Genomic DNA, 26,691 nt, shown 5'->3' with positions numbered 1-26,691 from the left:
GATCTCCATTTTATATTGCTCATTTTTAACATGATCCTCGGCAGGCTTCCTAACGTACCTTCTCCACAACAGTGTATACCAAGACATGATTTTATTCCTTCATTAAAGGCTGACAAAAAATTAGTTCATAAGGTTTACAAAACACAATTGAACCCGACACAGGTGCGACAACTTCATATAATATGTCTTTTCATACATGTACGATGTGCATGTATACATGTTATGTATAAAGTTAAACCTTTTTTCAAAACTATAGTTATTTGCACTCATTTCCATTCATGTTTTTTTTTATTGTTTCGAAATATTTGAATTTGCCGTTAAATTAAAGAGATGACTTACCGCCGAGTAAGGCCCAAGTAATTACGGTCATCCAAGTAAACTGTTGCATTTTATCACATAAACCTGTACAGTTTTTTATGTAATTTAAAGGGTGGCTGCAGTTTTTTAAAAATAATTTAAACAATTAAACCTGACTTTTTACACCTGAAATATTGTTTTTAATTTTTTTATTAAATGAGCAAGTATTTTAAAAATGGTTTTCAAGAGATTAGGGGAACCCACCCCGCCCTTTAAAGGGGCATAAACGTGACGTCATGTCGGGAACCCGAGCCGTCGGGCCCCCTGGCTGTGTGCATATAGAGACGTGTGCACTGTGTGGCCTGGTACCTAGGCGCGTGTAGTTAGGGACCATAGAGTTATATATAAGGTAGGGACAGACTCTTTTTTGCCGACGATATGTTTGAATTCCCGACGTGACGTCGATGGTAGGGGGCGGTAACAATCCACTAAAGGGGGGCATGACTTATTCGCTAATTACGCAAGTGAGATATGTCGGGGAAAAAGCAAAACACATTTTATTGAGGTTCAATACATATATCAGTAATAAATGACAGCAAAATTAACTGTTTTATTTTAATTCACTGCAGCATCCCTTTAACCCTGTAGTCCCTGCACCGCCCGAGTTTGCTGAAAACTAATACTTCATTTTTGCAGTTAATTACTGGAATCGTAGTTCAAAATTTAAAAGATAGCCACAGCGACATTTGTATAAAAGTACAAGTTCGCATGAGAACAATAAATTGCTCTCGTTAAACGGCTACGGTAATTTTTATGGCGAACATTTGTTTGTAAGGATAAAATGGACACAATAGCTTTTCAAGGCTTTTATCTGACTCAATTATTATACTGATTAAATGCGAAGGCGGGAGTTGGGGTAAGAGCTAAATTATTTCATCACCATTAGCTTCATTAGCTTAATAATGACTATCGAGGATTCTTTTGACGTTCCTTTTTTTCTACAAACACAAGCTAGCAAAGTTTCCTCCTACCACATACAGTATATCGATAGGCGGCTGGGCGGCCCAGTGGCTAAATGGTTAACAATTCGCCGTAGGCCTATATCAGTCTAGAATCAGTTATGATCGAAGATGTATTCGTAACTATGCCTAAAAAGATAACAATTTGGGCCTTGAACTAAAAGTAGGTTACTCCCCTCAAATAAACAAAATATCAAATCTCCTGAACTTGCGGAGACTTGTTTTCTTTTATTCAACATACGACTTCTCAGACTGCAGTACACGACCGTACGATTAATTACAGAGGATTTAACATAGGAGTTAAACCAAAGACGATTATTTTTTAGTCCCTCGAGAATTAATCACCATGACGAAGTTTGATGTAAATCTGTGATCTTCACGATTTTTGTTTCTTACCAATTCTGTAACGTTCCTTTAACCAGTGTGTATCAGTCAAGTCAGTCTATTAGATGCAGAGAAATTTAGTTTATTCATTAATCAATTGTTGATATTGCTATTTATTGTTAAGGGTATTTTAAAGTGAAATTTACAGGTTTCGGGCTTAGTTTAAAATTTAAATTGATCGTTCGTTTATTTTATTATTAAGGATAAGCTAAAGGTTTGGTCAATCTGAACAAAAAATCGATCAGTTTACACGAACAAAAAGATCTATAGGCCTAAATTATTAAGCAGTTCAGAATTGACTGGTAAAATATGATTCAAAATCATAAGGGCATAACGATCAAGGTTCAAGGTTCATTTTATTTCCACAGTATCAAAAGACAAAAAAAACCAGTATCAAACAGCAGTCACAAGAAATCATTACAACAATGAAAAATAATCGTTTCACCACTTAGGTTTGAAGAAATAGATGCATAACAATGTTGACACTGCGGAGGGATCCATTTAAGATCTTCGAAACAGCCATCAGCAACAGGCTTTTGAACCACTGTTTGGTGTGTTCACTGTGGTGTAGTGATGGGTGTGGTGGGTGGGGATCCATTGGATGACCGGACCCAGTATAGGTGCAATTTTACATCGCGTCGCAATATTGACCTCACATCTAAATTCGAGATTACCATTTAGAAGAAAAGTATCGATGACAAATTTAGTAAGATTACCTTTATTTCATGAGGCTTAAGCAGAAGGTACTCTTCAAACAATTTAGAATTTTGGGAAACACTAAGGTTCTGGAAATAACTATGTTCTGTAATAACCGATAGTGTCTATCAGTTCCTTTAAAGACCAGCTAGGTTTCAGTTTATTTGTAGATTCAACGTTGTGACGTCACACTTGCAATAATCCAAAGTAAACACTATTACCAAATCGCCGTATAGAAATGAAAAAAATACGTAAAGAGTCGATGGCATTCGGGATATAAAAAATGTTGTAGAAAGGGGGAAAAGGAGTACAATTACAATATCCTTAGCTGTAGATTTTAAAAGCTTCAATTAAGAGATTACTAACCAAATAGAGCCCAAATGCATACTGTCATCCAACAAAACTGCGTCATTTCTAGCAATTATGACTTTAGAAAGAGATTCCCCTCAAAGAGTTAAAAACACCTTTGTCACACCTGTCGAGAATGGTCGTCTTATGCACAATACAACTTGAGCTTGCCGCACACAACCAAACGACCTTTTACTAATTATATTAGGTAATAGAGTGAAACGAAGACATGAATAATGACGTCATCAAAGATTGAGTTGCCATGACGAAGAGACTTTTCAGAAGTGTATCAAACAATAGGAACATTTCTAATCAGCAGCCTTTACAATTTCAATCAATGAATGAAGGTAGGGCGATATTTCAGGCGAATCAACAGGTTCGCATAAGAGTGCATCGACATACAATATTAGACCACAAAAAAACCCATGAACACTTATTGTGAGGTATCTTGCACAACTTTGTAAGCAGTTTATTAAACAAGTAAATAGTCTCTTCATTCCATGTATTTATGACAAAATTTAAGCATACATGTCACACAACTGGTACATGGTTGGTGTCAACAAATCAATTCAGGCTATTTTAAAGGGAAAGTACACGTTTGGTATTTACTCAAAACAAGTAATTATTAACTTAAAAACTGACTTTGTAACAAGCATTGGAGAGCTGTTGATAGTATAAAACATTGTTAGAAACGGCTCCCTCTGAAGTAGCATAGATTACAGAAAGAGGTAATGTCTCACTAAAATAATAAAAGACTTCTAGCCAGAAGTCTCTTTTATTCCTAAAGCACACTAATTCGCCCATAACAAGGGTGTTTTTTCTTTCATCATTTTCTCGCAACTTCGATGACCAATTGAGCTCAAATTTTAACAGGCTTGTTATTTTATGCTAATGTTGGGATACACCAAGTGAGAAGACTGGTCTTTGACATTTACCAAACGTGTTCAGTGCCTTCAAACATCAGAGCGCTACTTGGTTAAACCTCACTGTTTTACAAAGAACAAATTGTGTTGGTTCTAGGTGACGTCTCACATGACGTCTCACATGACGTCTGCACGTACGTACGTAGCCTACCTGACGTGAAAAATTATAACTTCACGTATGCTAAAAACTTAGTTTTTTTACAACACAATTTGTTGATGTTGGATTTCTAAAAACGGGAGTTTTTAACCATACCGTTTGTTGACGTTGGATTTCTCCCACTACAAGTCATGCCCAGTGATTTAACTTGTCCCCAGGGGGTACATCTCTTATTGATTGTTTTCCAGATTAGATTGGAACAATAACAATCTCAAGAAAGTTTTACGTTTTGGCAATGATATAAGGAGCTTAAGAAAATTTACAGTTTAGAATACAGCAAAACATTTACATTGTCCATGCATGTTGAACAATAAAGACATTACATTGACCTTATGGTTAAACTATTTGACTGCAGTAAAATAATTACATATTGTCTTAAAACATACATAAAGTAACCTCAAAAATAGTTCCAGATTACAGTAGTGACATTGTCCGTTACAAAATTTTAAACGATGCTAAATATTGTCTCTGATATATTTGTTTCCCCAAAATAGTTCAACTGAACTGTCCCGTTTGAAAATTTGAAGCATTAAATGTGCTTTAGTTACACAATAAGTACCGGTAAATTTTCATCTTGTGTGTTCTGAAAATTTGCTTTTTTGTGCTGTTAGACCTAACTACTTGTTTGTTTATTTGTTTCCCTTATTAGTGAAAGGCATTGGACACTATTGGCAAATACTCAAAATAACTGTTAGCATAAAAACTTACTTGGTATTAACAAGCAATAGAGAGCTATTGATGGCATGGAACATTGTGCAACCCGGCTCCCTCTGAAGTAACGTAGTTTTCAAAAAAGAAGTAAATTTCCACGAATTTGATTTCGAGACCTCACAATTAAATTTTGAGGTCCCGAAATCAAGCATCTGAAAGCACACAACTTCGTGTGACAAGTTTTTTTTTTCCATTATTATCGCGCATCTTCGACGACCAATTGAGCTCAAATTTTCACAGGTTTTTTATTTTGTGTATATTGAGATACACCAAGTGAGAAGACTGATGGTCTTTGACAAATACCAATAGTGCCCATATTTAACGGTGTAATAATAGCGTAGGGGTAGGCGCTAACTTTTTTTTGTACCTCCAGGTTTTCAGTTTGCAATTTTCTTCCAATTCAAATTTTATTGTCCAGTTTCTTTTTGATTGTTTTTCTTCATTTGATTTACATGTTTCAAATTTCAATAAATACGTATTTTGCTCTTCATGGACTCTGTATCAAGGTGTGACACTCAGAATGTTGTTCAAGGCATAAACTATTAGCAAAAATACCAAACATGACATTTTAATATCTCACAAAAATGAATATAGAATACAATGCAAGTGGACTTTCTATTTAAAAACTCTCTACAGCTAGCAATTATTACCTTGCTACTTTATTCATTCGATCGAAGGCAGTGTAACTTTCACATAAAGAATACCTAAAGATTACATTCGATTATCTGATCTAAGTGCGTTTTACTAGCGTTTTATTAGCACTGAATTTGGTAATAAAGGCAACAAGGCAATCAGTAATATTAACATCTCAACAAAAGCTTCAAGGTTCGTACGAAACTCATCGCTATAAAATAAAAGAATTGATAATAAATTCCCACAAACTCTCATGTTTATTTAGTGATTAGTGGCTTTAATTTCCATTGTCTGTGGATTAACAGATCTCAAGGGGAAATTCTTTCACCATTACCTCACACAGCTGCAGTATTGCAGGCGTGTCTCTCGGTATGTCTACAAAGACGTAGTGCGCCCTCACCGGCGGGTCACATTTAAACTCAATAATGCCACCACGTGGTGCAGCCTGTTCAGTCGTCACTGGTTCCCCGCATATGGTGTTGTTGGTAACGATTGGGTCTATTCCTGCTCTGACAACGGCACCAGTCAAACGCTCGCCTGTCAATCCAAATAATAATTAAGTATTTTAATTTATTTTTTTGGGGTGAGGGGTTTCTAAAGCGAAAAAGTTCAGGTTTACATATCGTGTAAAATACAATGGACACTATTGGTAATTGTCAAAGACTAGTCTTTTTTCTCACTTAGTGTATCTCAACATATGCATGAAATAATCAACCTGTGAAAATTTGAGCTCGATTGATCGTCGGAGTTGCGAGATAACTATGAAAGAAAAAACACCCTTGAAACACACGAAGTTGTTTGCTTTCAATTGTTTGATTTCAAGACCTCAAATTCGTGGAAAACTTATTTTTTCTCGAAAACTACGTCACTTTCGAGGGAGCCGTTTCTCACAATGTACTATTAACCTCTCTTCATTACTCGTAACCGTGTGAGGTTTTATGCTGATAATTATTTTTATAAATTACCAACAGTGTCCACTACCTAGAAAGCAATACCTAAGTCGTGTGTGAATGTAGAACTAAAATGTACTCACTGCAGCAGTCGATCCTATTGATGATTGTAATCGTCCTGATGCAATGGTCACCCTCAAGATCAACTCTCCACCAAGGGTCCATCTCACCACCATCCTCTGTTGGCAAACAATAAAAACAACCAAAAAACATCAGATGAAATGTATTGCAAGAACTCATCGAAGTATACATGCTGAATGCTGTGCAGAAAGTTAAACTGTGTAAAAAAAAAAGCTTTTTGGTAGTTGTGTGAAAAGACAGTTCTCTAAAGAACAAACTATACCTGGTATACACACATGGTGTTACCTCAAACCGAATGTTTATAGAAGTAACTTCGTTACAATGTGATAGTGAATGTGATTTTGGCAATGGGTGCCCAGCTGTTCACTTACTTGTTTTTGTGCAATCTCCGTTTTGAGTAGATGCCAAACCTTTGCCATCTACAGCTTTATGTGATGCGTGTCCAGCCGAGTTCGTTGAACTCTGCTCAGTCGGTTTGCCAATAATGGAGAAATCAACTGTGTGGAAAATGGCATACAAACATTTGTCAACAATGTTATTATGAAATGATGTGTCAAAACCTCTCATCGAAGTTAGTTTAAATGTCTAACCGTTCCTCCTGTTCTCAAATAATGTTTAAAAACATTTTTTTATCTAGGTTTCAGTACAACTAACAACACAACTGGACTGTCTCAAGAAGTCTCTTTGCCTCACCTGGACAATCTAAGAAGGTGACCATTTCTCTCTCAGTGGCTCTGAATGGTGGCTGATCAATGTAATAAGGTATGTACGATCTCTCTGGTGTGTACAAATTCAATCCGCCTGGTAGGAGTCGTGTACAAATACAGCGGTTGTTGTAGTCAACTGGTAACACCCATCTGAGTTTACCCTCTTGGTTAGAGTCAGGCTCCTGGCCAAGGTAACAATTTTGGGTCACAACCTCTTTCACAACATCAACTGAGTAAAAATAAGTATAGTTGGGAAAATGATTCAAATTAGTTTTCCATGAAAATGTCTTTTGTCAAAAAAATAACTGAGTTGTCTTTAAAACTTCACAGTTTACTGCTCTTGTTTTGGATGTCGCGAAGGATATAAACACGGATCTACACTTTAGCTCAGAGAAGGTGATATTAAAAAAAAGCTTCAAGAATTATCGAGCTAATAACACCAGTACCAAGGGATACCCGGGTCCCAAACGTTTATGACAATTTGTTTCTCATCCCAAAGCACTCTCCTTGGTCAAATCTTACCGTAAATTGACACCCCCCCCCCCACCAAGGTCCCCTTGAACACGTTTTATTCCCAGGTGGGATTTCGATCAGCTTTTAAGATGTACAAAAATGGCGTCAGAGTGACACAGGCCCTTCTCGAAACCAGGGCTTCGGCTCCAGCTTCGGCACAGGCTAGCTTGGCCCCGCGATTGTTTTGAAAATATTGCGCGTGATTTGCGTTCATACTCGGGGCTTCAGACGAGAGAATGGAGCCTGAAGCCGAAGCCGTGGATTCGAAAAGGACCATAGTTCTCTAGAAACGCGATGTTGCTTCCCCATTTGGAGACTTTAGAATGCCAGAGTGCAGCAGACATACCAGGTAAATTGTCATTGTTTACGTAGTTCTGAGCATGCCCACATATCCGAGAACAATGGAAATTACGTGGCAAGTCTGCTGCCACCAAGCATCTCAAAAACGTCACCTATTGGTTGACTGTACATTTCCCACTGGTGAGAAACACTGCAAGTGATTTGTCCCAATGTCCAATAAAGTGTTCATATACCTTTAATACGGGCCAACTGATCCAAACTGTGTTGAGCAATACTTATATTAATTAGCAAGAACACCAACTGAATTTGCATAAACACATCGTTACCTTTAGGAATGGTAATACTCTTTGATGTACTTCCCTTGGAGCCGACAACATCCGATGCCTCGCATGCAATAATAACGTCAGACGCCGGTTTCATAGAGCGAAACTTCAACTCCGACCGCGTCCTATAGATATTGGGAAAGCTTTCGACGATATCAACGTTTGATGAAGGATACACCACGTAGAAGTGGGCCTCGTCATCAGAGCGATGCCAGGTGATGTTCGGGTGACTTCCAGATTTCGCTAAGCACACCAACTCCACATCGAAAGCGTCGTCAGTGTTTTTCTGCACCAAGTAGTGAATCACTAACTTTGATTCTGCAAAATAGATAGAGCGCTTATGACAATTTGTTGGGGGTTTAAGCTCTTAACCCCATGTAAAACTAGTCTTAAGTTCCGCCATGTGATATTCATTTCAAACGTGTTCAATTTCAGCCCAAGACAGTCCCACAAAATGTTCGTCTTTGGAGTGTACTGAGTGAACCGATGGGAGACTTTGAACGCGATATGGCAGCAGACATACCAGGTAAATTTCAGTTGTTTACGCATGATCTGAGCACGCGCACATTATCAAGAACCAATCGATTTACCTGGTATGCCTGCTGCCACCTAGCGTCTGTAAAGTGACGTCACGTTTAAAATTTCGCTCTGAAAGAGTATCTTTCATCAAGAAATTGTTGTCCCACAAAACTTTGCAACAAATGCTCTTCTTTATTTCAAGAGAGGAAAAAGGACGAACTCACCTGTAGTTTCCTTGAGGAATGCAGTTAGAACTTCAGTCTCGTTGAAGGTTCTGTAAAACATTTTGAAATCGCTGAAATCGCCTTCTGGACGTCCTGCATTGTTACCATTAGATGTGAACACATGCACATTGTCATAATTTTTTAGCGGGCTGGTTTCAGTTCTAGTCGCCGTTGTGAGCGAGAAACCAAGTACACCGTTCTTGTAATACCGGGTTCCATCATCGGCATTGTAAGTGAAACAATGATGAGTCCAGACATCAGTTGGGAATAAATCGGGAGAATCAATTTTCATCCCCCATGCCTTGAGGTTGAGATCGCCATTGACAATCAATGAGAGTTTCCTTGTCAAATAAATAGTGAACCCTCGTGTGGATGTTTCGTGCCCTCCCGTGGATATTATATACCGTCTCAAACTACTTGCAGTACTCCTGTATCGCATCCAGAATGTCAGTGTCCAACCCGATGTGCAGCAAGGTGTATCTGTAATGCACTTGTTGGGCGAAGGCTCGAAAGACAAGTTATCATAAGTGCCATTTGTTCTGTGTGCGCAAAGATGATTGGATGAGTTGAAACTGTCTGCAGATATCGGTTTCGGTTCATTCACCGTTCCGATCAAGCCGCCTTTACTGGGATAGATTGAGGTTATTGGCCCACCGCATGATGTCGGGTCATCGTCACTCTCATTTGCCTTGCCGCTCAGTTCCCAGTGGATTTGGGGGTCTGGAAGTGTGCCTAAGGAAGAGAAGAAGACCGAAGAAGACAAAGAAGAAAAATATGAAAGAGAATTGCTTAATAGAAGCATGGGTATTGTAAAAGTAACGTATAGCTTTCGAGAAAGAAGTTATTTTCCACGAATTTGATTTCGAGACCTCAGAATTAGATTTTGAGGTCTCGAAATCAAGCATCCGAAAGCACACAACTTCGTGTGACAAGGTTTTTTTTTTTTTGACACTATTGGTAATTGTCAAAGACCAGTCTTCTCACTTGGTGTATCTCAACATATACATACAATAACCAACGTGTGAAAATTTGAGCTCAATTGGTGGTCGAAGTTGCGAGATAAACATTAAAGAAAAAAAAAACCCGTGTGACACGAAGTTTTGTGCTTTCAGATGCTTGATTTCGAGACCTCAAGTTCCAAATCTGAGGTATCGAAATCAAATTCGTTTAAAATTACTTCTGTCTTGAAAACAATGGCACTTCAGAGGGAGCCGTATCAACCTCTCCCATTACTCGTTTACCAAGTAGCGGTTTACGGTTTTATGCTAATAATTTGTTAGAGCAATTACCAATAGTGTCCACTGTCTTAAAAAACTCATGACTTTCAAAACTGCTGAAAATAACACTGGATACAGTGACAGCGAATTTTACTCAACGGAATAGTTAAGGAGTGCCTTCGGTATATACCATATTACTGCATGTCGGTGTGTTCACGTTAAGATTGAAAACAGGGAAGAAATCAAATTCAATCTCACTAATTTATTGAAGCCGCAAACCTTACAGATTCCATTATTAATGAAGCATGTTCAAAAGCCATAGAAAATTATTTCCGTTATCGACTTACAAAACGAAATGGAAAGCTATAGTACAGACTGGTTCCTCTTAAAGGAACACGTTGCCTTGGATCGGACGAGTTGGTCAAAACAAAAGCGTTTGTAACCGTTTTTTATATAATGCATATGGTTGGAAAGATGTTTTAAAAGTAGAATACAATGATCCACACAAGTTTGCCTCGAAAATGCGTGGTTTTCCTTCTACTGCGCGAACTAACACGGTCGGCCATTTATGGGAGTCAAAATTTTGACCCCCATAAATGGCCGACGTGTTAGTCGACGAGGTAAAAGGAAAACCACGCAATTTCGAGGCATGTTTGTGTGGATCATTGTATTCTACTTTTGCAACATCTTTCTACCCATATGCATTTTATAAAAAAACGGTTACAAACGCTTTTCAAAGACCAACTCGACCGATCCAAGGCAATGTGTTCCTTTAAGTCAACTGTCATTGTGTAAAAGTTCTATGGGAATCTCGACTCTAAAGATGACACTGTCACAAGTTTACTAAGAGGTTGATTGTTTTTAAGAATGTTTTTACTCCTAGTGTTATAATTAGCTGTTTCGTAGCGAAGCGCAGCGAAACAGCTCTTGTTTTTGTTAAAGTTTTTTTTATTAGCTGTTTCGTAGCGAAGCGCAGCGAAACAGCTCTTGTTTTTGTTAAAGTTTTTTTTATTATTATTAGCTGTTTCGTAGCGAAGCGCAGCGAAACAGCTCTTGTTTTTGTTAAAGTTTTTTTTATTATTATTATTTTTTTTTTTATTTGTCATCTTCAGAAAAATTTCATATAAGTGCTGATTTGCAATGTTCCCAAAGAGCAATTGCAATGAAATTTTCAGGGATGAAAGGTATTGGTGCAATGATCATTGCGAAACAAGGATGTCATTATGACATAATCAGAAGTCACGTGACGTCATCTTAAAGGTGTTGTATTTTAAATGTTTGAAAATTTATAAAAAATCAGCCACAACAGACCGTAGGTTTCTGTTTGCGGGATTGGGGAGGAATAAATAAGGTCTTCATTTTGTTTCGTGTGCATGACCTCACATGACCTCTACTTCCGGTCGAAACCGGAAGTGGCCCTCTAATTCAAAATTGGAAAAAGATATGAAGTTGCTTTTAACGATGTTAGTGCGTGGCAAGGGTGGGCAGTTCAAAAAAAATACCAATGACGTCACAAAATGCAACGGCGCCCTCTAGCGGCAGGTTGAAAACTCGTCAAAATGGACTTTTTGAAGATGTGTGTGGTGAAGTTTTTTGTAATCACTTCAAATTTTACACACATGTTAACTGTCAGGCAGCCATCATATGTGTGAAGTTTCAGATCAATGACGTCATTGGGGGTCACGTGACGCGGCCTTAAAGGTGCACTTTTTGAACTAATATAACTCCCTAAGTAATTATGCGATCATGTTGAAACTTGGTAGGTTGTTGGATATTGACAAGTTCTTATGAAATATTAAAGGACGTCATGATGACGTCATCACATGATTTTTTATAATTTTTTCAATTTTTGCACCTTTAACACATAAATTGCTATCTGAATATGGTATAATCCAAATTATTTTTTATTTATGCCACACTGGGCAAAATTGCTTTGAATACCCAACAAATTTAAAACTCAGTTGAGAAATTTGAATTTTTTTTTGACGAAACAGTTAATTTTTTTTAGCTGTTTCGTAGCGAAGCGCAGCGAAACAGCTCTTGTTTTTGTTAAAGTTTTTTTTATTATTATTATTATTATTATTATTATTATTATTTTTTTTTTTATTTGTCATCTTCAGAAAAATTTCATATAAGTGCTGATTTGCAATGTTCCCAAAGAGCAATTGCAATGAAATTTTCAGGGATGAAAGGTATTGGTGCAATGATCATTGCGAAACAAGGATGTCATTATGACATAATCAGAAGTCACGTGACGTCATCTTAAAGGTGTTGTATTTTAAATGTTTGAAAATTTATAACAAATCAGCCACAAGAGACCGTAGGTTTCTGTTTGCGGGATTGGGGAGGGATAAATAAGGTCTTCATTTTGTTTCGTGTGCGTGACCTCACATGACCTCTACTTCCGGTCGAAACCGGAAGTGGCCCTCTAATTCAAAATTGGAAAAAGATATGAAGTTGCTTTTAACGATGTTAGTGCGTGGCAAGGGTGGGCAGTTCAAAAAAAATACCAATGACGTCACAAATTGCAACGGCGCCCTCTAGCGGCAGGATGAAAACTCTTCAATTGGACTTTTTGAAGATGTCTGTGGTGAAGTTTTTTGTAATCACTTTAAATTTTACACACAAGTTAACTGTCAGGCAGCCATCATATGTGTGAAGTTTCAGATCAATGACGTCATCGGGGGTCACGTGACGCGGCCTTAAAGGTGCACTTTTTGAACTAATATAACTCCCTAAGTAATTATGCGATCATGTTGAAACTTGGTAGGTTGTTGGATATTGACAAGTTCTTATGAAATATTAAAGGACGTCATGATGACGTCATCACATGATTTTTTATGATTTTTTCAATTTTTGCACCTTTAACACATAAATTGCTATCTGAATATGGTATAATCCAAATTATTTTTTATTTATGCCACATTGGGTAAAATTGCTTTGAATACCCAACAAATTTAAAACTCAGTTGAGAAATTTGAAATTTTTGTTGACGAAACAGCTCTGCATTTGTGCACAAATGCAATTTAGCTCTAGTTATTATTATTATTATTATTATTATTTTTTTTTTTATTTGTCATCTTCAGAAAAATTTCATATAAGTGCTGATTTGCAATGTTCCCAAAGAGCAATTGCAATGAAATTTTCAGGGATGAAAGGTATTGGTGCAATGATCATTGCGAAACAAGGATGTCATTATGACATAATCAGAAGTCACGTGACGTCATCTTAAAGGTGTTGTATTTTAAATGTTTGAAAATTTATAACAAATCAGCCACAAGAGACCGTAGGTTTCTGTTTGCGGGATTGGGGAGGAATAAATAAGGTCTTCATTTTGTTTCGTGTGCGTGACCTCACATGACCTCTACTTCCGGTCGAAACCGGAAGTGGCCCTCTAATTCAAAATTGGAAAAAGATATGAAGTTGCTTTTAACGATGTTAGTGCGTGGCAAGGGTGGGCAGTTCAAAAAAAATACCAATGACGTCACAAATTGCAACGGCGCCCTCTAGCGGCAGGATGAAAACTCTTCAAAATGGACTTTTTGAAGATGTCTGTGGTGAAGTTTTTTGTAATCACTTTAAATTTTACACACAAGTTAACTGTCAGGCAGCCATCATATGTGTGAAGTTTCAGATCAATGACGTCATCGGGGGTCACGTGACGCGGCCTTAAAGGTGCACTTTTTGAACTAATATAACTCCCTAAGTAATTATGCGATCATGTTGAAACTTGGTAGGTTGTTGGATATTGACAAGTTCTTATGAAATATTAAAGGACGTCATGATGACGTCATCACATGATTTTTTATGATTTTTTCAATTTTTGCACCTTTAACACATAAATTGCTATCTGAATATGGTATAATCCAAATTATTTTTTATTTATGCCACATTGGGTAAAATTGCTTTGAATACCCAACAAATTTAAAACTCAGTTGAGAAATTTGAAATTTTTGTTGACGAAACAGCTCTGCATTTGTGCACAAATGCAATTTAGCTCTAGTTATTATTATTATTATTATTATTTTTTTTTTATTTGTCATCTTCAGAAAAATTTCATATAAGTGCTGATTTGCAATGTTCCCAAAGAGCAATTGCAATGAAATTTTCAGGGATGAAAGGTATTGGTGCAATGATCATTGCGAAACAAGGATGTCATTATGACATAATCAGAAGTCACGTGACGTCATCTTAAAGGTGTTGTATTTTAAATGTTTGAAAATTTATAACAAATCAGCCACAAGAGACCGTAGGTTTCTGTTTGCGGGATTGGGGAGGAATAAATAAGGTCTTCATTTTGTTTCGTGTGCGTGACCTCACATGACCTCTACTTCCGGTCGAAACCGGAAGTGGCCCTCTAATTCAAAATTGGAAAAAGATATGAAGTTGCTTTTAACGATGTTAGGTGTGGCAAGGGTGGGCAGTTCAAAAAAAATACCAATGACGTCACAAAATGCAACGGCGCCCTCTAGCGGCAGGTTGAAAACTCGTCAAAATGGACTTTTTGAAGATGTGTGTGGTGAAGTTTTTTGTAATCACTTCAAATTTTACACACATGTTAACTGTCAGGCAGCCATCATATGTGTGAAGTTTCAGATCAATGACGTCATTGGGGGTCACGTGACGCGGCCTTAAAGGTGCACTTTTTGAACTAATATAACTCTCTAAGTAATTATGCGATTATGTTGAAACTTGGTAGGTTGTTAGATATTGGCAAGCTCTCGTGAATTGTGAAATGACGTTATAGTGACGTCATCACACGATATTTTATGATTTTTTCAATTTTTGCACCTTTAACGAATAAATTGCTATCCGAACATGGTATAATCCAAATTTTTTTTTTTTTAATAGCCTGGATTAGTCATAACTGCTTTAAAAAAAGAATAAATTTCAAATTCAGTTGACAAAATTTAAATTGTTATTAACGAAACAGCTCTGCATTTGTGCACAAATGCAATCATGTCTAGTTTTGTTTTTTATTTGCCCTTACTATTGCTATGTTCAGCGCTCTTGAGCATGTCAACATCATGACTATAAGGCATCCTATAAGTGTTGGTATTATTATTTATGGGAATAAATTCAACAAAAGTATAATTTACCCGCAGGTGTTGGACATTCCAATCTGATCTCATAGTCCAGGCATGTCTCTTGGGGATGAGGTTGATCCGAGTTTTGACACAGGAGTCCGGCAGCAGGAGTGCAGCTCAAGACCAAAGACTGTCTGGCAGTGACGTAATCAGTATGGAGAAATCTCACTCGGCACTCCGCCTGGGTTGGGGTGACGCACACCGATGGGTAAGCCTATTGGAATGAAAATATAAAGTGCGAGCTCGCAATGTTAGTCTTTCTAAAGTAAACACTACTCTCAGTTTCGGCTGCCTTCTTGGGAATGCTTCATTTACATCAATCATTAGGGGAAAGCACAGCACTTCGACCGCAGGGTGACCTAAAAAATGTGTCAGACTGATTTATGGGCGTTGTATTTAGTTGCTTCGCTCAACTAAAAAGAGTCAAAAGCCAAATAAAATCGTACCAAATAATAATACCACAGCACTTGTATTCCAGAAATCGTCCTGGCATATCAAGGACTCCGTAGCCGAATAAATATTTTGAGGGGTACGAAATAATTTAAAATGGAGAATGAAACAGTTTATCCTGAACTACAAAAAAAAAAAATCCGAAGGGGTGAAATTGTATTTAGATTGAACGAAATGACATTGTTTGGGACCGAAATAAATTCACAATTTTTTGTGAAGTTTTGAGTAGTAATTATTAATATGACCCTCTCTGGGTTCCGTCTAAGATGCTAATATAAAAAATAATTGCAGTTACAAATTGAACAAAAACACTTAAAGGCCTAGACACTATTGGTTATTACTCAGAATAATTTTTAGGATAAAAACTTACTTGATAACGAGTAATGGGGAGAGGTTGATAGTATAAAAGACTGTGAGAAACGCCTTCATCTGAAATAACGTAGATTTCGAGAAAGAAGTAATTTTCCATGAATTTGATTTCGAGACCTCAGAATTAGATTTTGAGGTCCCGTAAACAAAATTCGTGTGACCAGGGTGTTTTTCTTACATTATTATCTCACAATCTCGACGACCAATTGAGCTCAAGTTTTCACCGTTTTTTGTATGCATATGTTGAGATACACCGAGTGAGAAGATAGGGCTATGACAATTACCATTAGTGTCCAGTGTCATAAAAAAAACCTGTGAAGGAAAACAGATTCAAACAATAAAATACAAACCAACTAACCGATCTGACTGCTGCTAGTGTCTCGTTTTCCGTACCGTCTGTAGGGTCATCCACGCTAAACCAAGCAGTCCAAGTGGTAGGGGGCACAATAGGAGGTATCGATTCTGTCAAATAATGTTTAAGAGTCGGCAATGCAGGTTTACATAATGTTCTCATTTTAAAGGGATAATTTGAACTTTACTGCTTTTTGATATTTTGAATGTTTGAATATTCTGTTTTGGCTGGCACTACCCCGAGTGGACCTTTTTTTACAGTGTGTATGTAGATCTTACCAAATCTGTGTTAATTTAAAGCAATTTCCAAGTTTTTCAAGCCCCAAATCTCAGAGGGTTGAAGTTTTTCTTCTATTTATCACTTCTACCGGTGCGTCACTTTGTAAAAGCGGAGGGAATCGCCAAAACAAAACATTTGTGTGAGATCATTTTCTAAATAACAATTTTGAGCGTCACAATGATAAAATCAATCTTTTTGTTAGTTTATGAAAACCAAAATTGTAACTTCTTAAAATAGCTGCAATGAGAAGACACTCCAGCACATGCCGTCCTCAAGCTGAGCGTCAACGCCCGAGGGGGACTACGTCCTGACCCTGCCTGGAAGAGACCCAGAGGGCGACCACGCAACACCTGGTTGCGCCAGCTAGAAGTCGACCACCACTCACCGGCACAGCAGCTGTGGCAGTCTGCAAGCAATCGTCTGGTTTGGGCGGCTCTACGTCCCCCCTTGATGGTCCACAGAGAATGATGATGATGATGATGATGATGAGAATTTACCCCAATTTTAAATTGTCAAGTTCTTGAATTTTGGAATATTTACAACACTTAATTATTAAATTGACGAGTAGTTCAATGCATAAACATGACTTGGAAGAAGCTGAGAAATGGCCCGGTCAGTTATTGGTGTAAGTGACGAATAATGTAAAAATATTATGTTTGGATAAAAGGGACCGTACACAAACTCAAAAACTTGCTATAATGTCCTTTTGCATAACACAAACAAGTTCTGTTTGACTGAAAGAGTAAACTTACCATTTACACAAACTCCTGCAGTGAAACTTAATTGAAGAAAAACTAACTGCAAAAAAAAAAAACGAACAAGTTTCATTTAAGGCAAAGTATAATATATTTGATTTTTGCGAACCGCTCGATTTTTTAAAAATCCTGCAAAGGTATACAATTTAACTGATGTGTGAAAATTCCATTTCAAAAGTAGGTCTCGTTTTTGGGATCTCGTCGAAAGAAGAATTATTTGTCCACGCAGAACAAAATAATCCCTATCAGGAATACATAATCTGAGTGTTATAACTGCAGTAACGCTTCTCAGATTTTGAGTAACTACAAATATTGTCCAGTGCCTTTAAAGATTCTTATTTTAATATGATTTGAAGGAGGCAGGTCGTACTAGTCAGGTGGCTAAGCGTAAAATATGAAGGTTACCGTGAAATGGCGGACAAAAACACCATTCCTAAGGGTCTCACCTTTCTTGAGTCGTGTGATTCATTGAAAGCTCAGGGTGGTTGCCATTATATGTGATTTGTAGGTAGTTGGACATTCTCATAGCACCAAAACATTGTTGAACATTACAAATACCGTAAATTAAACTTTCAATCACCCCCCCCCAATCAACCCAATTAAAATTCAGCCTCTTTCCCAGCATTTTGAAGAAAGGGTGCTTTGTGCCTTTAAGTTTTGTCCAACACTAATTAATCACATCGCTCACCATATCACATACATATATTATTTCTATTTTACGGTTAATTATATGTATTATTAATTGTGTACTTTATTTTTGTGTGTTATTATTTATTTATTCTTTTTTTTTTTTTTTTTTTTTGGGGGGGGGGGGAGGGACACACACACACTTACACACCTCTAGTTGCAGGTTGTATTCTATTAGCACCCTAAACCTGACCTGACCTGACCTGAATTAATGTGAATATAAAACAATCATCATGAATCATCTGAATATCTAGATAAAACACTACTTTTAAGCAAACAAACAATACAAAAATGTTTAACAATCCGAAGGCTCCTCGGCTAATATTAATAAATAGACCCTCAGCAAACCTGTGCCAAAATTGTACCTTTGTCCACCATGCAAAGCTAATTTCGCTAAGCCATCTGACTGTACGACAATCAAGGAGCCAGATATTCTTGACTTTGATTTGAAGAGAACAATACAAGGCGAGACCTTCAGCTATTCTATATAACAAGTGCCCTACTAGACAATCAATTTTTTTATTGGTTTTTGCCCATGGAAGACCTTGGCAGTATGATTGAAGCTGTTGAATTTAAATGAGCCTTGTGGCGGTCCTTTCTAGTCATCGACCACAATCAATATCCTTAATAACGATTCCTTGTCAAATGGTCGTTTACATCATCCGGTACAAGCCTTTCGACCCAATACAGCAAAATTTCAAGCTGTCTGTAGGCAAATTGGAACACATTAAAGGGACACGTTGCCTTGTACCGGTCGAGTTGGTCTTTGAAAGGCGTTTGAAACAGTTGTTATGAAATAAAAAATAGATAGATAATTTAAAAGTAGAACATATAAGGATCCATACTAGCATGCCTCAAAATTGTACAGTTTTCCTTGTTAATACGTCGCGAATAAACACGGTCGGCCATTTTGTGGAGTCACATAATTATTTGACTCCCATAAATGGCCGACCGTGTTATAGTTCGCAACTTAAAAGGAAAGCCGTGCAATTTCGAGTAATACTTGTGTGGATCATTATATTCTACTTTTAAAATATCTTTGCAAAAAATAGTTAATGGCCTGACGTTTCGACCCCAGGCAGAGTCTTTCTCGAAGGCTAAATGACAACACAACGAACGTGAACAGGTAACTAAGTGGACAACCAACAAATAAGACAAAATGTAACAAGAAACCAGGGAGGTAAGGAGGATCACCATCGGGATACTGCAACAGAGGAATATAGATGAGAAAATAGAATTAGCTGTTTAAAATATCTTTCTAACCATTTGCATTTCATAACAAACGGTTTCAAACACTTTTCAAAGACAAACTCGACCGATCCAAGGCAACGTTCCCCTTTAATGATTACAGCTAATAGCAAATGGTCCTTGTCTGTATATTTTTTAGTGTAAAGTGCATATGGGTATTGCTGAGGAAGAGGTCATCGATCGAATTCTGTCTGCCGAAGAATCGACCCATAGTTACTTGAAATGTTGTCATGGTATTAAATAGGGTCTTATACATTTTGTTTAAAGGCCCTGAACACGTTTGGTAATTGTCAAAAACCAGTATTCCCAATTGGTGTATCCCAACATAATATGCGTAAAATAACAAACCTGTGTAAATTCAAGTTGCAGGAAAATGATGAAATAAAAGCACCCTCGTTGTACAAAATAGTGTGCTTTCAGATAGGAATAAAAGGCTTCTGGCCAGAAGTCTAATATTATTTTAGTGAGAAATTACCTCTTTCTCAAAGAATTACGTTTACTTCAGAGGGAGCCGTTTCTCACAGGGATTTTATACTATCAACAGCTCTCCATTACTCGTTACCAAGTAAAGTTTTATGCTAGATGTTTTGAGTAATTAACAAACGTGTACAGTGCCTTTAAAACCTTTTTTTCATAACCTTTTCTCTATTATTTGTGATACTAACTTGACATTTCTCACTATAAGCTCTGCATGTTCAGTTTTTGTTGTATCAATGTTTGTTAACATGCCATTGTTTGCTTTAAATTGATAAAATGTTAATAATAATGATAATTTAAAAGAATGTTACAGAATTGGTAAGAAACAAAAATCGTGAAGATCACAGACTGTCATTTTTCTGTCTGAAATGTCATAATTTGATGAGAAATAAATTATCCAACTTCACGTTTCTAGTTTATCGCTCAGTGAGCGTTTTTTGCATTTTTATTTTGGCATTAATGCAATGAAAATGTAATCTGTTTTCACTATTCTCTCGTGACCCAGATGGCCGATCGATCTCAAACTTCTACAGGTTTGGCAGTTTATGTATATGGTGGGTTACATACAGTTATTACACTGCCAGCAACTGTTTTGATAGAAAAACAAAAACAATTCTGTCATGTTCCTTTAACATAATAGCTTTACTTTTGTGTAAAATTTTACCTGTTTTTTTTTCTATATTTATTTTATGTTCCCTACATGCATTATGGGATACTTTGGTGTTCGATGTATGTGTTTTATATAATTTGCTTTGCCTTCAAAAGTGTTATAAACATATCTGTTTTTGTTGTGTAATAAATTTAATGCCACGTCAATTATTATTGTAATATTTCACTCCGGAATTTTATTGTGTTACTGTTCATGTAGTTCTATCCTGCTGGCAGCGATAGAACTAGATTCTTTAGTAAACCATTGAATTAAATGAAGGAATAAATTGTGAGATTTGTCACCGAAAACCTGTTATCTTTACAGCATTGTCACAGGCAGCATTGTTCTAAACGGTCTGGGCCCAATTACAGAAAGGCTCTAAGCACAAACTTGCTAAGCCCAGAAAAGTATTGTTTTACAGAAACAGGATACCAGCCAAAAATACGTTAAGTTGACACTGTTGTGACTGGTGCCCACTAAATATTTGCTTATCAAAGAAATTTTTGTCAAGCAGTATTTTCTGCTTATAACAACTTTATGAAAACGGGTCAGATGGCGTCATCAGCATCTAATGAATAACATACTGTATGGCGCTTATAACACACAGGTGTAAGTCTAAAAACACAATTGTTTTCTCTTACAGCATGAATGAAAATGTAATATGCCCTTTTTGTATTTGAAAAAAAAAACTGTTGTATTTTTTAATATAGATAGTAATTATAGATTGTAATTTAACTTAACTTAACTTAACTTAAATGCATTAATAAAGCGCTTTAACACTGTTTCAAAGCGCTGTACAGTCAAGAAAAACATTAAAATGCAGGATTAAAAACATGAGCAAAAAAAGCAATATGGATTGTTAAAAATACACAACAGTTAAAAAAGTAGAAAAAATTTAGTAAAAACTTTGCATTACAAACAATCATACTACACGGAATAAAATACAAAAAGATAAGCGTCAGGCGGACCCAGAATAAATCAACCCCATTTCTGATAAAAAGAGCTAAATGCATAAATGTGTAAATGGCCAATGTTATGTGAAAATATTTAAAACAACTTAGCAAACAAACAAAAACAAATAATATAATAATTGTAAACAAAAAAGTATTATTTGACAAATTTTAAGTGAACTGCCCTGCCTTCCGTCCTTTGTTTCCTTGCAAGTTGGACTACGATTGAAGACTCTGAAAGTTTATGGCCACAAAACGTCAAATTTCAATGACATGCTGTTAAGTTTATTCCACCACTTTCAAGATAGCTATTTTAAAGTCACCTGGAAATCTAATTGTTTTTCTTCAAAGATTCGAGTATATGTTTCTGAACAATAAAATATTTGTTTTAGTAATTGTTTTAAACAATTTATGTGTTAACAAAAAAATGTTGTGTGGGGTGACTCCGCTTACCCCCTTTGTGACGTCAATCGAGGCAGACTTTGCCTCGATCGAACATCGAACACACGTACGTGCAATGGACCCTTCCCATGAAATATGCTAATCACATTCACGCATGCGTACAGACCCTGTTGGTTGGCAAACGCCATAGAGTTGTGCACTAAGCAGACGCGCAATCGCGTCTGCGTCACGCACCCATTAGCCGTGTACAAAACAGCGCGATGTTCCCTCATTTTGCCAACCAAAACGTTAGTGCGCACGCGCTATGTGCAATTTACATATTTCATGGGAAGGGTCTATTACATTCAAGTCCTACTCGTGAGTTTGTACGTTTCGAAAAAGGGTTTTTCTTGTATTTTCCGGCAAAGTCGACCAGGTGTATTGCTGCTGGATGCAGCAAAACAACTAAAGATGGGGTCAGTTTGCAAAGTGGTCCGGTATGACGTCTTTTCCAGCGCTGTGCAGCAAACACTTCTAGCCGCCGTGCTTCGAGAATCCGGAATACACTACACACTTGTCATAAAAAGACAAGTTTTTTTCTAAAACATGACGCCATCCCAACAATTTTCCAGCTAGTGGGGAAGTCGAAGAAGGTACCTGAAAGACGTAACGAACCTGAAGGAGCATTTGCCTATAACGTGAAAAAAATCAATTATTGTTTTAACTTTGAGGGCATGTTTTTAGCTTGCGCCAAGCGTCACTATCTTGTGTTGGCACTGCATGCGATTCATCGCGCCTCGATTGACGTCACGAACACAGCGCCCTCTCGGGTCGGGCTTATTTTCAAATTTGTAAATAACATGAAAACCAATTTTGTTTAACCTCAGTTAATTGTTCATTAATATTCCACTCATCAAAACACATGTTTCAGTGACAACAACTATATTTTTACACAATACCACTTCCAGGTGACTTTAATGACACATAATGGTCAAATAATTTCCTTGCTTGAAACTACACTTTTGCTAGATTAAAAAAATTCAGATGACTCTTCCATTTTGACCCAAACGTGACTGCGCAAGCAGTTACCCCAGCCACACACAGCTTGATTCTGGTAATTGGAAACTTTATTAAACCTCAGTTTATTGACAGTCAACTTCCTCAAACGTAATTAAATGGTCGCTTTGTGTTTGACTTTCTGTAATAAAGTCATCTTGTCAATGCCACTCGTCAAAACAGCTCTCTCCTGGCTACACTTATTTATACTCTGATTTTAACTTGTCAGCGAAGTGTTGACATCGAAAGGAGCTAATTGCAATTGGCTTTCAAATGTAAACAAAAAAAAAATCATAAATTGTAAATTTGAAATAATTGTTTACAAAACAACTAAAATGGTTTAATAGTTTGACATTTGCATCGGGGATAAAGAATATTCATTTTGGTTTTAGCCAATATATACATGAATGTGTATTGGCCCTGTGTTGCTCAATATATTACAGAGCTATGCGAGAAACAATCACAGGCATGAGACTCGGGTGGGATTCGTACCCGTGATACTTACAGTTCCATGTGTCTTACCAACTACACAAACTTGAATAAAATACCAAAAATTGTGTCTCATAAAGATAACACCGACCCTGTATATTATGCCCAGATATCATTCGCATGAAATCCTTTTAAAAGATCGCTTCAACATTTTCGATCTGTGTTGGCTGTTTATAAGTCAGTCGATACCTAATGTTATGTTTGAAATTTGAATAAAATGCTAATACTTTTGTTCACTAAACATTTCACCGACACTTTGTCGACCCCTATATCATTCGCATGGATTCCTTTTAAAGATCGCTTAAACATTACATGCCTATGTTGGCTGTATTGTCAGTCAATACCTATAATGTTATGTATGAATCGACTGTTTACTGGTTGGCGTCAATTTGCTGAGTCTTTTTGACGGCATAGTGTACCAAAACCCACAGTCTCATTGTTCAATCGGGGTTCGTGTGATCAATACATCCGTATTGTAGACTGTTTGTGTTGGTGCTGGTTTAAAGGCACTGGTGGTAATTGTCAAGGACCAGTCTTCTCACTTGGTGTACCTCAACATAATAATGCATAAAATAAAAAACCTGTAAAATTTTAAACTCAATTGGTCAACGAAGTTGCGAGAGAATAACGGGAGAAAAAAACACCCTTGTCGCACCATGGTCACACGAAGTTGTGTGCTTTCAGATGCTTGATTTCGAGACTAGAGCTGTGGTCTCAAACTCAACGCAAATATTTGTAGTGAATATATATTTTGTTTTATAAAAAAAAAAAAAAAACTACGTTACTTTATAGAGGGAGTCGTTTATCACTACGTTTTATACTACCAACAGCTCTCCATCGCTCGTTACCAAGTAAAACTTTTAAGCCAACAGTTACTTTAAGTAATTATAGTGGCCAGTGCCTTTTTAAAACCCGTTGTTTTAAATCGATTGGTTTGCCGGAAGATGAAGTCATTTTGCTCAGTCTTCATCACAGTGGCGTGTCGTTGTCTCAGCAGTTAAGAGCACCGGACTCAAACTCTGTTGTTTCTGATCTGCAAAGTGTGGGATCGAGTCCCAGTTATGACACCTGTGTCCTTAAGCAAAGGGAACTCATTCTGTTGGTTGATTTGCTCCACCAGAATACGCCCACGCTTATTCAACCAATCGAGGGCGTGCAGTTTAAACGTTCTCGTTTTAGTTCTGGTTACCGGGCCTTTAATCGCTGCTTTGTCCTTCGGATGGGACGTTAAGCCGTTGGTCCCGTATACTGTCTAACGCACGAAAATAATATCGAATGCCGAAATTAAAAACAACTACTACCAGAAACCTAAATGAGACTGTAATAACAATGAAAGTGTTTGCGAACATGAAATTTAATCCACAAGTACGATAAGTATAAAACGAAATCTAGATTGTTTGAACCAGGTGAAATTGATGAATGGAAATATGTTTTAATAGTTGTTGTTTTTCCACCAAAGGAAGGAAATAACCACAAACATTAAATTAATTGTTCGAATTCGACGAACTGTGTTCCCAAATATTTGTTCGAGTTACCCTTTGACAAGGACCAAACTCAAAAACTCAGTTTTCTAACTCAGTTTTCTCTACATTAATTGAAAGCTCTGTTCTAATGTAATTCTAAAACTTGAGAGAGAATGACGCAAGTGTTTTGTCGAAAAAGCCTCAATTTTGAATTGTTGTTTTGAAGTATGGAAATTGTTTGTAGCATACAGGCCTTATGAGAAGATTTTCAGTAAATTTGTAAATCTCCGAGCCAATTGATTAAACACAGAAAACAAATATAATGTTATGTATATTTAAATAAAAAATTGCTTAATTTTGTTTATATAGTTTTTAGGTTTCTAAGTGCAGTTACTTTACGACACTGCTCTAGAATTGTAAGGGTCATGGGTTCGAACCTCACCCGAGTACCTGTAAATTTGTTTTCACAGAACTCGGGTAAGTGCTGAGTAGGCTACATAGTGCTATATACATCGGTTTATTTAGGTACAAAACAAAATGACTGTTCTTTATACCCGATGCAAATTTACCATCCAGTTAGTTTATCTTTTCTTAGTTAAAATTCACGAAAGAAAACTAGTCCATTAAAGGCAGTGGACACTAGTAGGTAATTACTCAAGATAATTTTTAGCATTAAACCTTACTTGGTAAAGAGTAATTGAGAGCTGTAGATAGCATAAAACACTGTGAGAAACGGATTAACTTAGTTTTCGAGAAAGAAGTAATTTTCCACGAATTTGATTTCGAAACCTCAGAATTAAATTTTGAGGTCTCGAAATCAAGCATCTGAAAGCAAATACTTTCGCCTGACAAGGGTGTTTTTTCTTTCATTATTTCGACGACCAATTGAGCTCAAATTTTCACAGATTTGTTATTTTATGCATAATGTTGAGATACACCAAGTGAGAAGACTGGTCTTTGACAATTGCCAACAGTGTCCCAGTGTCTTTAAGTACCAAGAAAATAAGTTCACTGAAAACATGTATGCAATTTGATGCAATAACTTAATGAAAAACATTGACTCACCAAGCTCAATGATAGTAGACCCATCGCTGATGCAGTACACGTCCCCATCGCAACAATGATACAGATATCAAGAGTACGATGAAGTGACTAGCATACACGTATACTCGTCATCATTGCATGGGTAGCGGAGTAAAAAAAAAAAGCTAAAGAGGCAGTCACCATCGTCATCGTCTTATCACGAGTTATTAAAAATAAGTAGATTCTAATTGCTTTCAGGCTGGGTATGGGGAGATGTACAAACAACTCAATACTGACACGGTGCCGACATACTTTATGTGAGTTACTTACCCACTGTCAGAGGTATAGATTTTGTCTGAAATTAATCTCTCTTTTTTTTATTGATTCCAAAAAGGTGCTTAATAAATGTCACGTTGCCTTTGGATGCCTTGTGCTGAAAGGTCGTTTATTATTAATTGTTGCATGCCTACATGTTTGAAAAGGAGAAAAAAATTATCTGCAAAAATATACTACGAAATTGTGGGTTTTTCCATTTACTATAGTGCTCTATAACACTAACAATCCGCCATTTTGTATTGGAAATATTGGGTGCGTTCGTTTCCTGGGTCGACCCCGGTCTGCCCACGGTGCGTTCGAATAGCCTTGACGTAATTTCAGGGGCTCACCCGGGTCAGCCCCCATTGCCCTACTTGTGGAGTGGGTCACTTGGGGGTGACCCGAGTTGCACGACGTCACCACAAGAGGGCGAGTGTGATCGTTCGATTAGCTCTTGTCGGGCTCACCCGAGTGAGGTCGACCCAGGCAAGTTAATCGAACGCACCTAAAATGTTGCACCACAAAATGGCGAACGTGTTATTTTTAACGCAGTACAAAACATTCCCTTGATTTATGTCTCTTATAAACAAAATTGAGGATTGGTTATCCTCAAAGATAAAACAGTATATCAATCCATGCATGCTGAATGGTTCCAAACT

General features: G+C 37.0%; 1 protein-coding gene across 1 annotated transcript; it reads right to left on the bottom strand.

Annotated features, from left to right (window-relative positions):
• Positions 1-3,237: 3,237 nt before the first annotated feature.
• Positions 3,238-25,807, bottom strand: LOC139940540 (uncharacterized). Its single transcript, XM_071936842.1, has 10 exons — positions 25,760-25,807; positions 17,292-17,337; positions 16,267-16,370; positions 15,102-15,303; positions 8,786-9,517; positions 8,046-8,360; positions 6,893-7,135; positions 6,571-6,696; positions 6,202-6,297; positions 3,238-5,705 (listed from the first exon to the last, which is right to left on the bottom strand). The coding sequence occupies exons 1-10, from the start codon at positions 25,805-25,807 to the stop codon at positions 5,467-5,469; spliced, it is 2,151 nt and encodes a 716-aa protein (XP_071792943.1). The 3' UTR covers positions 3,238-5,466.
• Between the last annotated feature and the right edge of the window lie 884 nt (positions 25,808-26,691).

This window comes from Asterias amurensis, chromosome 8 (genome assembly GCF_032118995.1).
Source record: "Asterias amurensis chromosome 8, ASM3211899v1".
Taxonomy (NCBI): Eukaryota; Metazoa; Echinodermata; class Asteroidea; order Forcipulatida; family Asteriidae; genus Asterias; species Asterias amurensis.
This window is presented reverse-complemented; position numbering and strand designations above follow the sequence as displayed.